The 14,146-nt window shown below is 42.7% G+C and overlaps 1 protein-coding gene across 14 annotated transcripts in view; it reads right to left on the bottom strand.

Annotated features, from left to right (window-relative positions):
- Nucleotides 1-8,493, bottom strand: part of LRRC3B (leucine rich repeat containing 3B) — a 59,362-nt gene extending 50,869 nt beyond the window's left edge. For 4 of the 14 annotated variants that reach the window (XM_054817956.1, XM_054817958.1, XM_054817960.1 and 1 more), the window contains exon 1: nt 8,178-8,493. Coding sequence is in view for 1 of the 14 variants with exons in the window: in XM_054817969.1 (XP_054673944.1) it covers nt 7,453-7,549 (97 nt within the window). In the remaining 13 variants the exon portion in view is untranslated. Of the gene's footprint in view, nt 1-7,452; nt 7,614-7,991; nt 8,114-8,177 lie in introns of those variants that run through there. The other 10 variants (XM_054817962.1, XM_054817964.1, XM_054817959.1 and 7 more) reach the window with 7 other exon arrangements.
- Nucleotides 8,494-14,146: the final 5,653 nt, after the last annotated feature.

Below are 14,146 nucleotides of genomic sequence, written 5' to 3' on the forward strand. Positions count from 1 at the left end.
GAAATTAATGCAAAACATATTTTATTGGATCTGACCTGCATTCTGATTCCATATCAAGAAAGATCCCCAGCGCGACAGCTTTTTGTATGTAAAAAATAAATGCATACTTGTGAGCCGAAATCAGTGGCAAAGGTGTAATAGCAAATATCCCCATGGCGAGCTTGCGAGAAAGAGCCATTCTCAGACAACAAAGACTGAATGTGAGAGGGTACATCAATTATTGCTGCACAAACCAGATCAAAAGAACAGCACACAGCTGATACGTTCGTAGCTGCTCATGCAGCATGACAATGAGAAGGGCTGAGATGATATTAGACAATAAAACAGCGTGCATTCAATTTTTAACAGATTCATGCAAATATTTTTTTTTTCTCACAACCAAGGGAAATCGCAATGCTACTGACACCGCACAGTGGACTGTTGTTATTCAATGTGTTAAAAAAAAACCCCTGCTATAATTAAGGAATTGCTTGGCCTCTGTCCATTTTGTTCCACACTGCTGCCTCACACTTGTTTAAAGAACTGAGAAAATTTGTAGAAAACGTGGCAGATAGTGGGAAAAAACACGTTAAGCTTGACTGGTTCAAATTAGGCAGTATTTGTACAGATGGAGCACCTGCCGTGACTGGCAAGAAGAACAGTCATGTCGCTTTGCAAGAAAAGTTTTTGCATCGAAAGTTATTGAAATACCATTTGTATCCATCAGGAATTTTTTTTCAGCCAAAGCTTTAGGTTCCTTATATGTCTAAATCCTGTCATCTGCTACTCTAGCAAAATAAGTATTTATGCATGAGAGCTGCCAATAAGCATACCATGTAATTGATGAAAATGATGAGCAGAATGCATACACGATGTCTTCTCTCAAAGGGCAAAAACTGTGAAAGATTCTGGAAACAAAGAATGACCAATACATTTTCTTAACAGAAATTATTAACCCTTCAATGACAACAGTCTGCTTAAAATCATGAATGGGATCAAAAATCTGGTCTATAGGGACATGACATCTCAGCTTTGCAGCCTCAATAAGTACTTAAGAGGGAAAAGACTGCCTGTTTACTGCGTGCTGTCATCCACGTGCTGCTTTTAAGTCGAAGCTGAGATGTTCTTATTCTATTTGAATCGGTGTGCTTCAGTTATCTGCAGTGTGCGAGGACTGGCAACTGAAGGTCTGAGAAATACTGTGACGTGATGTTTTGGGACTTGTTTCACTCTAAGTCTGAAGATCCTAGAAAAAAAAAATAATTACCCATTCATATCCCATTTTATAATGTGACGTAGACCATTTTCTTTGAAACAGTTTGGAATCTCTCAGCTTCAAAAAAAAAAGAGGAGATATCCTTGCAGTAGCAGAGTGAAGGTCGATACTCTAAGGACCAGGACCAGGCACACCCAGAGAACAGCAAAACCCGAAAATGAGTACTTAAAACCAGTTCTCCTCTGATACATGCCTTCCCTTTTAGTGCTTGTGCAGATTGGGACCGACGCGTATTCACGAACAGTAATACTCTATTACAAACTTTGTTAAAAATAGACTGTTCAAAAGTCACCAATTCTCATCTCAATGACTCGGTGTCAACAAAGCTGAAAACAAGGGCAAAAAGGACGTTTAGAAACACTATTGGACTATTTGAAGGTTGTAATGGCAGTTGTACTCTGTTAACTTCATTTCAGCAGAAAAGAACTAAGGGTCACTCTCTCTTTTGACACTAATAACAATAAATTATGTTTAATAATACAGAGGAATCAAGATAACTTTTAAAGACCATTTGCAGTACATCTAGAAAAACTCCCACTACAAACCCTAGCCAGACTTGCTATGAAGACTGAGCTCTGGGTTTACTGATTCCCGGTCTTGTGAACAGTCTCCTGCCTTTGAGTATTCTCCCTCTTCTAGAACTCCTACATTTGCACATATTGATTCAAGATTTTTGTTCTCGGCAAATACCATTTTTGCCGAGATGGAGGAAAGTATAACAGAATATCACCATCTCAAAATAAAACTTCAGTCCAAAAAGCATTACAGTATCTGTTTTTAGAAGTGTATGAAAAGTTGGGGGTTTTTTTTAAGGTAAGAGTGTATTGAAAACAATACACAAATACTGCTATATAAAGAATTAAAAATAAAAATAACTTAAATGGAAGTCTAAATAGATTTTGCCAATTTTCATTACTCAACGCAAAATAAAAATGGGTAAAAAAGTCAAGAATTAAAACACCGGTAGCTTAAAAGTTTTAATGTTCATAAGCTGAAGCTTCATCGGTAAGATATATAACCACCATTGCTTGCTTAACCACATACAACCGAGCACGCAATTTCATATAAAATTTTTGTTGTAGTTCCTCTTCTAAGAGGAAGAAGTACTTGCCTCTGTTCTTAGAGGACTATTTGGATGAACTGAACACTGTCACCCAGTGCTTTCCTTTCTCTTTAATTATAATGCCTTTACAATAGCAAATAGCATAGATTCATTTGAATGTCTGAAAGCTTCACCTTTTGCTGCAAATTATTCACATGCACATAAAAATGTATACTTTGTAAATATTACAAAAATACTTTGCATGAAGCAAATTCTGCCAAAGCAATACGCAGTTGTAATCTAGATGAGAGAAAGAACCGTCACATGCTTTTCACGTGTCCCACTAACTCCCAGTACAAGCATATTAAATAGTCGTCCAAGCGCTCTAATGAAATGCGGAATACTCGTAATCTTTACAAACTATCTTTAATTAGTACAGTTGCAAAGGTATGCAACCCAGTTTGGCAAACTGAAAAAAAACCAAACCCACACCTCCTTTTAAAATGAATGCTATTATTTGTTGGAGGAAGAGGTAACTTTCACTGCCACTCTGACAGAAGAGAAAATGATAACGCCATTAAAACTAACAACATCCACAAAGTGTAACTCTTAAGACAGCCTGTCTCTAAGGCATGCCACCTTTAAAAACACATGCCCTATTAACTGAGGTTGTGTCCCCAAAGGACGAAGCAGGAACATGAAGTGGCCCCCCAGGAGAACACTCTGTGTCAGACTTCCACAATTTGAGTAAAATACAGGTGGTTATGTAAGCACTGCACTATAGGGATTTATACCGATAATATTCTCCAACTGAAAACTCCACGGAAATTTTAAATCCATCCCCTGCCCCTTTGATCTCTTCCTGTCCAGCTTCTACTTACCTTATGCATTGTTTCCTTTTACCAACTTTCTTTTTATTCTGTTTGTCTCTCCTTTTACTGTCACTTTATAACTAGACTTTTCATTTATTGTTCCTTAAATAATTAAATAGCCTCCATTTGCTTTCCTGCTTCCAAGCCAGGGTAGCATCCCATTTATGTGCTATCACTCACTTCTATCACCTTTCACTTTTTCTTGTTATCATATCTTTATAGTACTATTTGGCAGGCAGAGATCAACTTTTTTCTTCTCTTCAAAGGGTAAGTTAGCAGCTTTATGAAACAGTTATTAATGTAGGACAAAATTCATTTAAGACACACGCTAGCTAGTTGAACTGACCCTGAAAAGCGGAGGTAAACCTTAATTAAGTACATCAAGATCTGGAGCGATAATTTTCATCTCTGTAAGTAAAAATTCCAATTATCCAGTTCAATGTGTCTCTGAAAAGGCCTTTTACCAGGCCCATTTACTCAAGAGGCATTTTTATCTCCTTTCTATCTGTGGAGTTGAGACGCCAAAAGCCAAGTTCAATCCCTCAGCAAGGCTTCTAGTCCCACCGAAATCAACCACACCGTCTTTTCTTTTCTGCAGTCCCACGGCTAAGCCCATGGCATGGCAGGGGGCCCAGCCAGAGGGCGATGCTGCAACCCCACCGACCCCTTCAGCCTTCGGGAAGTCAAACTACCCAGCTCAGCCGCTGCCGTGCTGTCTTTTACTTTACCCCTATTTCGAGGGCATCCGGCCTTCTTCATCTGTTCCCGTCTCTCTCTCTCTCTTTTTTTCATCCCTATAAAAGTTCATACCTTCCAGAGAGAGAAACCTCATTTTAATTCGGCTGCCATATCCTTTTCCTTGCTGACGGAAAGCAGAACTCAGGAGCTGTGGCGATCCTTACGGTAAAAGGCTTTTCCCATGTCCAGTGTTGAAGTCAGTGCAGAAAGAAGCTAATTTAAAAAAAAAAATCTGCTTGTTGAAGGAACTTAATAGAGCATTTAAATATCCATGGGGAGAGGAATAAAAGTTACTGCCTTCTTCAGTAGCAGTAAGCATAGTGTTTATTCTTCAAAGTTCGAACTAAGACCTCACGTAAAACGAGCCAGCGCTGGCTACAAATGCTGCTTAGTCTACAGGGGTAAGCAATGCAAGTTATCAATGGCAAGTATGGACACAGACCAATTACCCACAGAAATCTTCATGAAGTTTAATCATTTGGAAATTATGAGATCCTCCTCCACAGTGGGTTTGGCAATTGTTTACCTAAACCATGAGCTTAGATGAAGCAGCGAGTTAAACTGATACCACATCGTACTGCTTTTTCTCTGGGATGCACCCACTTGTCCATCGTATGTCCAGACTAACAAACTGCACCGGAATGATGGAAGCACAGAAACTACTCTATGAAAAGAGCTGGATTAAAACTAGAAGCAGAGATTTAAATTCACCAGAACAACTCTAAATTTGATGCTACTTCACCTACAGCACATTGGATTTAAGACTAGAAGGCACACCTTGTCCATGCATGCATTTCCATTTCAATTTACTTATTAAATGTGCTGAGAACTTCCTACATCCTTATAGCTTGTAGTTTCTGTAGACATATGGACATTTGATTCATACCAGCACGGAAGTGCTCTACCAAAACTGCACTTTCTGGATGTTACTTTCAGTAAATAAAATAATATTTAAAAAGGCTTGGCCAAACAAGCCAAGGTAAATGCTACATATTGCATGAACTCAAATAATTTATTCTTGGCTCAAAATACCGTAATTTTAAAACAAGGTTCTGTTTAGCATTATTATAAGTTTCTAAATTTCATAGCTCTGTAAGAGTGTTCTCTAAATTTACAAATTTTACTGATGAAGCAAAATTATAAAGATTATTTTGCTAGCCACAGAACACTATTTTAATCTGTATTTTCAAATGAGGGCTGATCAAAAGACCACACATGCAGATGACAAGGACAATAGTTACATGTAAATCCTGTACATCATTGCAGATGCAATACTCTACTCTGAGAAAAAAGTACCTTTCTTATTCCATCTTCTGAATAACTGAAATGGTAACAACAAGTATTTCTAAACATATTCCTGCTTAAGTTATTCATTTCATTAAAAAGTTTAAAATCTTCCTTCCAGTAAGCCACATATCCCTGTGTTACTCATAAATATTCCTAGTGAAGTGACAGGAAATATCCTTAAAACCGAGATTCAGAAGTGTCTTACTTAACTGAACATCTAAAGGTGATTTCGTAATAAAGCAATACATTTTCTCTGGATTTAGACACCCAAGTTAGCACTTCTGAGTAAGGCTGAATTTCATAAATTTCAGTTCTACTGCTTGGAGGTTATTTCTTGAGCGGACAGATCATGTGTTTGCTCTGAAGTTACTGTAACGCAGCTTCAGTGTGAGCAACGAAGAGTCTCCTACCTCCCAAGAGATTTGAAATACAGACCCCGTAAAGCACATGGAAGAGACAAATCACAAATGTATCCCTAAGTCTTGCTACTCTTTTTACCTGTGGTAAAGCTCTCATGGACTTTATTAGCGCAGGACTGGAGCCAGAGCACGAACTTATACGCCTATTAAATGATACTTCTTTTTCGATTAATCTCTCATTTGAGGCAAAACACATTGATTCTTGATAGCTGCAGATACAATCCTCCTTCTTGTTACCTCAGGCTCTGATCTCCAAGACATTGAGCCGCTTCAACTCACCCTAAGGCAATGGAAAACTACAATCACCCACAGGAGCTCATCTTAGCTGGACTGAAGTCCATGCAAATTTTACAGCAGACCTCAGGGAAGGCAAGCTCAGGGACCCAACCCGCAATAGCTGAATAAATGTAAGAGAATTGGACTTAACCCCAAGTTGTTTTCCTACAGAAGTGAAAGACCTCTTATTAGTACCAATGGGCACATCCCCACATGGTGCCCTATACTGGAGCTACCTGACAACGGGCTCAGTCCTGCTATCTTGAGTCGTCAGAATATTACCTGTAAGAGTAAACCCACAGAAACCCACGGCAACTTGCACAAGTAAGGGCTGCAGAATTAGCTAAGCAATTGCACTGCTATCGTTAATTCCAAGCAAGATTACTATTTAGAAATTAAACTAGAAAATCAGACTCTGGACATAGCAAAGATTTTGCAAATTAGTTCATTCTACAGCTTAAATACTTCCTTTCCCTCTAAATCAAACTAGAAAGCCCATTGTGTGCCTGTCCTTTTTAATTAAATTACTAAGAATAATATCAACGGGTAAGCCATATGAACACTGTGGTGCTCTATATCAAAGCCTTCAAACTACCGCTTTCAGTAGGGCATGACACACACCTTGCAATCTAAATGTACAAATTATCAGACAGATTACCACAAGAAGGTATTGTTGCCAGTTATTTTTCAGCATTCAGAAAAGGCTATCCTCGACAGAGTTTTCATCTCTAAAAGTACTCATTTTCCTTGCCAAATCTGTAATATTTTCTCATGGTTATTTTTTTTTTAAATAATTACAATAATCCCAAAAGCCTTAGCTTATTTTATCATTTTCGTATATACGTAAATACCTCTGGGCTCACTTTTTTGAAAGGAGCACTAATGTTGTTTGCTTGAGGTTTTCATTCTGACTCTTTAATTAGTTGGTTTATTCACGTTTTTGAAGTTATTTGACTGTTTTTATTCTGTAATCACACCATTTCTGCTGTCTAGGGACATTCAGAAAGACTGGGTGATAAACTGCAGCCTGAATCACTTTGCGATTTTCTAACAGATACTCTAAGATCTTCTGATTTTTGAAGGCAGAAGCCAAGAAAGAAAGAAAAATTCCCGCTGGCACATCCAAGACGTTTTCCAAATTTTTGGAAAGGGGAAGTTCTGGACGCACAGATCGCCAGAAAGGCGAGAGAAGAGCCTGCGGTTTCCAGAGCTCAGGCATACCACACACACACAGAGCGCACCCAGTACCCGCTCACTGCAAGCGATCACGACATTTCTGTGCGGGCTCTAAGGTCGCGGCCGTGCCCTGCTCTGGCCGCCGGGCCACCGCGGAGCCTCCCGCCGCCGCGGGACCCCCCCGTTCTCCCGTCCCCCCGCCGGGCCGGGGGAGCGCGGCGCACCCCGCCAAGCGCCCGCCAAGGCTGCGCCCGCCCAGCTCGCTTCGGGGGGCTGCACCTGCCACCCGGGGAGCCCCAGCGTCCCCCGTTACGATGCCGCCCGGTGCCTTACCGGGCAGCGGGGGGGGAGGAGGGCGGGCGGGCGGCCCAAGGCGGTGCAGCTCACCTGGGCGCAGCAGGCACCGCCGCTGCCCCTGCAGCCCGGCAGCCGCCCGCTGCCATTTGTTGCTCGCGTTCAGAGGGAGCTGCCCTCTCCTCCCCATCACGGCCACCGCCGCCTGCTCCGTAGCAACTGGTCCTGGTAGGTCTCAAAGTGGAAAAATCCCACGGCAGCACACACGGCGTCTTCCCACCACTCCCCGCCTCCCCCTTCCCCGCCAGCCCCGCGCCCCGCTCCGCGCCCCGGCCGCCGCTTGCATGCTGATCAGCGCGACCTCCGGCAGCCCGCCTCAAACACGGCCGGGGAGCGCAGCGGCCAGGCGTCTCGGAAACAGAGACATATGGGGGTGCGCTTTTTTCCCCTCCCCCTTTTCCGATGCTGCTCCGGTACGGGATCGGGGGGGGGCGCGGGTCTCAAATCCCTCGCTTGCTCCCAAGCGAGTGGGTGGAAGCCCCCTCCCCGCAGCCTCCGCCCCTTGATTCCTTCCCCACCCCCCCACCCCCCGCCTCGGCGAAGCCCAGACCCCGTCGCCCCTCAGCACTCACGGGGCGCCGGGGGCTCGCCAGCACGGGCCGGGGGAGGGAGTATCTCTTCTGGCCCTCGCCGATCAGTGCTGGGCAAGGTGGCACGGCACGTCGGTAGCCCCTCGGCAGCAGCAGCGCTGCTCCCCTCCCTCCCTGTCGAGTTTCCTCCCGGCGCTACCGCCCCCCCAACGCGGCCCCGCAACTCACATCGCGGAGCGGCGCCTTCCCGCAAAACTTCGCGGCGTGTCGCCCCCGGCGGCTCAGCCTGGCGCGGCTCGGCTCGGCCCGCGCCCCAGCGGCGCAACAGGCAGCGCAGCCTCACCTGGCGCGGGGCCGCGGCGCCATGGGAGCGACGGGCGGAGCCTGCCGGCGGGGCGGCGGGGCCCGGGCGCAGCCACCGCCCGCCCGCCCGCCCTGCTGCCTCCGCCGGGCGCGGGCCGGGCGGCTCTGCCTGCTGCGCCGCCGCTCCCTCCTGCTCCTGCGCTGCGGCTGCAGGCAGGCAGGCAGGCAGGCAGGGAGGGAGGAGAGAGCGGGGCGGGGAGGGAGGGAAGGAGGAGACTCCCCTCTCGCTCCCACAGCACAGCGGGGAGCTGCCCCCTCCCCGGGAGGGGTGATGCTGTCCGTCTCTCCTCGGGACTGATTTTGGCACCCACCCCCTAGCTCTAAGGGCAGAGTCGGCCCCCCCCCCCGCGGCAGAGGCTGGTGCGGGGGGAGAGGCACTCTCTCCGCGCCGGGGGCCGAGGGAGAGCCCTGCCTGCCCACGGCAGGGGCGGACTGTATTCAGCCCTCCCCAGCGCCTTCCAGGGTCCCCAGCAAAATATGAATAAGGTTAATTGTTTTGCCAATCTGAATGAGACGCTATTATTGCCAGCGTATAATACTTGATTTGGCAAACTTGCTACTGTACAGTTTTTGCTACGATAGGTGAACTTACTCTGCACCCAACCTAACCAACCCTTTGAAGAGGTCTTGCGTAGAACCAGTTATTCAGACTCTGCTTTGGCTTTACCATGATTCTTGCCAGGGTGACTCTCTTCTCGGAGAGGTGCTTCTGTGAAACGTGCTATGTATGTTGCAGCAGTTGCGCGGACTGTCAAAATACAGGCTTAAAGGAACACCACCAGTTGGTTGCCTCGCTCACTCAAACATGCATTCTCTGTTGTGCGTTTTTCTACTCCAGCTCTGCAAAGTGAACTTTCTATTTACCTCGTGCAGCAAAGGATTCTGTTGCCTGTCTCCACTTGAGAGCACCTGGGTAGAAGGGGTTTAGAAAGATTCATCTTAGTTTGGTAGCTGATTTGCTTTAAGGTGAAAGCTGCCTGAGATGCTACGTGGAAAGGAAAATGAATTGGCTTGGATTTCCTTGGGGCTTTTTTTTTTGCCTCTAACTATACAGACCAGTTTTATCTCCATATAGGCCATTGTTGAAAAGAAACTGCCGGGTCAGAAGATCACTGCTATGGCCACAGATAGGTGGTCTTTTTCAGGGGGGAGGAAGGGAAAACGTGCAACTAATACACTGCTAAATGCAATTCTCCATCATTAAACCTCGGTCCTGGGAGTCTCTACCCAAGTAAATACTTACCTCCCTGAGTAATCTGTCTGAATCAGATTAGCAAGATAATGTAGGACCAGGCCTTTGTATTATATCAAGACTTGCTTTTTTGCTCCTAAGAATAATTGGAAATTGGCTCGTGAATACTTTTATTTATGCCTATCATTTTACATTTTTAGTAGTATAAAAGGAAATAGCAAATATGAAGAAACTTGATAAAAATCACTTTCATCACTTCCTTCCGCATTCCTCACACTGACTGACTCAACCCAACTTTGAAGACATAATCAACTGAAAAACAGAAACTTAGTACATGAGCATGCATTCCTGTTTACAATGTGTTACATCATGTCACAAAATCAGTGACCAGAAGCAGCCATGACTGGACTGCCAGCCCTGTATTATTTGCAATGGGAAATGATTTTCAGGCTCTGTGAGTTTTATTCCTTTAACTGAAACCAACTCAGATTCATTTTAAGGCAGTACAAAAATATTAATCATTGCTGAGAACCCAAAATCTAATGTGCAGGAGCCATTTCTTCCAATTCAGCTTGTGTTTATATTTTCACTGTTCAGTATATAGGCATCTGACAACTGGGTATAGCACCCAAGATGGATGCACTTGGTTGCTCATACCCATAATACTAATATTCATATGACAAGCATTGCAAACCTCCTTGGAGTGACTTGCTGCTGTCAAATATTTTTTTTAGTGAAAAAAGATTAGCAGATCTGCTTTTCATTTGGCTCAACAGTAACAAAACAAAAGTTTATTTGATTAGATAAGAATGGATATCTTCCATATAGTAATTTCCCTTTAAAATTGAACCTCCAGTTGTACTTTGTGGAATGAACCATTGGCATAGTTAAATCTCATAACAATCTAAGGGAAGACTGATCTTAGATTGCATAACAACTTACCTCATTGGCCATGATGTTGTTCATCCTATTGATTTAAGTGTGATTGTTTGTGTTAAGGAAAAAAGAACCTCACAAAAGATAGAAATATTTTTGTTGTTGTTGTTAGAATTGCAGCTTATAAAAGGTTTTTTGACCAGCTGCATGTGAGTAGCTGGTTTGCAGGTTTGTATTCAAAGACTCACTCCTGAGAGCAGCTAAGCATCTATAACTTCAGTTGAAATTAATGAGTGTTTAGTGTATCTTTGAAAAGGAGAAGAAAGTATTTTTTCTAGGGAAAATTACTGTGAAGAGATGCACAGCTACTTGCTGTTAAAAATGTCACAGATTTTTAAAGAACTGAAATACAGCTGATGTCATACCCCCTCAGTTAGCTGTGTGTGCAGTAGAAAGAATATATTATTATTCTAGGTGGAATAAACTTCTTAGCTCCATGAACAAGCCCATGAGCAGATTTACTCATTAGCTTATTGGCATCATATGTCCATTTTACGTGACAAGTAGAAGTGAAAGGATTAGACCTCTGTTAGGAAGGAGTATAAGTTTAAAGGAGAAGGTCATTTGGCTGCCCTCAGATAAGAAAGGAACTACTAATACTTGCTGACTTCTATACATAGTTATGAAAATTAAGGAGCATAAAATAATGGGTTCTTAAGATTACTTCATAAAATAATTTTGATAAGTGTTTATAAATATTTAAGGGCCCAGTTATACCAACTGTTACACAAATTATTTTTTCTAATGCAAAAACCCTATATAATTTAGCGAGACTGTTCGTAAGAGTTGTTCATACAAATAAGACTTTACAGGATTGGATCCTTAAAAATGTATAAACATTAAAAAAATATTTCAATGACTAAATTAAAGAATCATCTGGTATCATCTATTCCTTTAAGCTTCCCAGATATTAATAACTTTGTAAAAAATCAGCAAAGAATATCACTTCTTCCAGTGCTGAGATAAATCGAGTGACCTTCTCCTTATCCATTAACCAGTATTCCTTTTACTAGAGGATCAATTCTTTTCATAGCCAACAATGGTATGAAATTCATAGTCTAGATGTAGGTACATTAAAGAACTAAATCTTGTAACAGTCTTACTTCTAGTGGCATGTGCTTAGGAATTTAGAGGGAATATTTCATCTGTTCATGGGCCAGAGTGTGATTTTGGGGTTTTTGGGGGTTTGGTTTTTTTTTTTTTATTTTGTAGCGGACAGTGCAAAGATGTGTGAGCAGCACATTCTCCTTGGGATTACTCAAAGGGAGGACACACGCAGGGCCCGGAGCAGTAGTCTGCATTGAGCCACAAAAGCAATGAAAAGCATGAAATTTTGCATCTTAGGAATACTAAAAGCAACACAAACTACAGTGTTCACACTACAGCCATATTCCTAAACTGAATACTTGCTTTTCCTATCTCTCTAGGCTTGATGGTGCCAACAGCCTTCATGCTCCTCTCAGCCCATAGGTACTGCCACTGCATGTATAGGTGATGAGGTTTTACCCCAAGAAGAATAATAATGAAGAAAAGCCATCTTTGCAGAGGGCCCATACAAATCCTTTGTGTCTCTTAATCTCACTTAAGCCCTGTGCTAGCCATGTGCAAACCATCTTGATTTCTAAGCACTGGTCTTCTCACAGGGGATTGAGGACTTGATCTTAAACATTCTCTTCTGGAAGTACCAGTAGTTTCTGTTTTCCTGTATTTGGCAGGTTCTGTCATTTTGAAAGACCTCGCTACTTTTGCACATAGTCCCTTTTCTACATAGTGAGGAGTTGCACTGTATTATAGAAGAGAGTTTCTGCGTTAAATAACAGAAAATCCTTAGACTGTCAATAATTCATTAGCTCTGAAAGAGAAACAGCGGTTGTAAATAAGCTCAACTAGTTCAGCTCATACTCCACCTAGCTCTGATTTAGAGAAAAATATAAGTAGGGAAGTATATTTTTCTGCTATGTGCCATCCATTACTTGAAATTGGTATTTTGGGCTGCTCACATTGGGATACTTCAATATTAGGAAAAGAACCAGAGAATAAATATATTTAATGCTAGTCAGAACAGGTTGGTGGAAGTTAGTTCTTCTCAGACACACTTCTTGTGGAATTTCTGGTTATTTAGAAGATTTATATAAAAGATTACAGGTCTGCATGAGAAAAGCAGCTGCATTGATAGGACATACATGGATTTCTGCAAGGTGGTTAACACCACATGACATTTTGATTTCAAGTCTTGCATTACATGGAATTAACAAGTCACTCATTATGAGGATTAAGAAGTGTCTCGCTGACAAATTTCAAATTGTAGTCTTTTAATGGGGACTTTTCATTCAATGTGGGGAGCTTTCCCAGTACAATCAGAAACAGTCTTCAGCTAATACTATTTTATGGTGTTTTCAGCAGTCCAGGCTGTGAGGTAAAATCTTTGCTTTAAAGGCTTGCATATGACACAATGTATTTTAGCACAGTAAATAAAGAAGATACATTACTTCTGCAGTGATTTGACTTGGTTAAATGATCACTGTCCAACAAGCAGCACACTAAATTCATTTTACTACAGTCAAATGTAAATTAATACCTCTGGGAACCAAAAGCTTGTAGGAATGGACACTGTCTCAGAGAGCAGAGACTCAGGGAATGATAAAAAGTGATTACCCTAGATAATCACCCCTAACATGAGATCTTAGTGCAGTGCTGTGGAAAGGAGTCAGCACAGTCCTTGCGTGTTTCCGAAATATCAAGCACAGTTCTGGTGCCTGCACTTTAAATAAGATGAGAAAATATTGGAGAAAATCCAAATATTTTGCGAGTCAAGCACAAGTCTTGACATGAGGGGCTTAAAGAGCTGGACATATTCCACCTACTCAAGAAAAGGTTGAGAGGACACAGGGAAAAGATAACAGATAGCGGTGAGCTTTTTCACTCTTGCTGACAAAAGCACAACTAAATCCAGTGACTGGAAGTTTAAGGTTAGATGTAATCAACCTTGAAATCAGATGCAATTTCCTAGCAGTAAAGGTAATTAAACTCTGTAAGAGCTTACAAAGGGAGGTGGTGCACTCACCATTGCTCGATCTAGTCCTAAAAACTGGTTGTCTTTCTTAAATATGAGCTTTACTTCAGCTTCTGGGAGAACTTCTAATGGACAGAGCAGCCTCTAACAGGGAGGGAAGGAGGGTCACGTCAGACTAGATCCCCTGGTGATCCCTCTAGTCCTACATCCATTAGAATGACACATCTGCACGACTTTCCATTATGGCTGAAACAAGATGGCTTGAATTACACCCTGCCCACTCAGACATTTGCAGGTTGGCATTAAGGTAATGAGCGTAATCAAATCCCATACTTGAGAGCTCCAGTTGGCTGCCTACAGCGGTGAGGAAGAATCCCTTCTCCACTCCTCCCAGAGGATATTTGGCCTCATATATTCTGCAGTAGAAGTTTTTGCTTTGCCTTCCCTTGAAGCATGTATTATTTATTTTGCTGTAGCCAGAAAGAGAGTAAACCAGTGCAGAAAATTATCTTAGACATCTGATGCTTAGGTCTGAATTAAGCCAAGTCCAGGAGCAGGAGAGATTTTTCTAGCTCCGATTGGCACGGATGGTGGATTTTTTGCATGGATTGTTCCTGTGATTGTCTGGGCATGTCACACCTAATCAGTTCTCAAGTATTGCAGGGATCTCAGGTAATGCTTTAGACACATAAC

This window comes from Grus americana, chromosome 2, assembly GCF_028858705.1.
Source record: "Grus americana isolate bGruAme1 chromosome 2, bGruAme1.mat, whole genome shotgun sequence".
In the NCBI taxonomy this organism is placed as follows: domain Eukaryota; kingdom Metazoa; phylum Chordata; class Aves; order Gruiformes; family Gruidae; genus Grus; species Grus americana.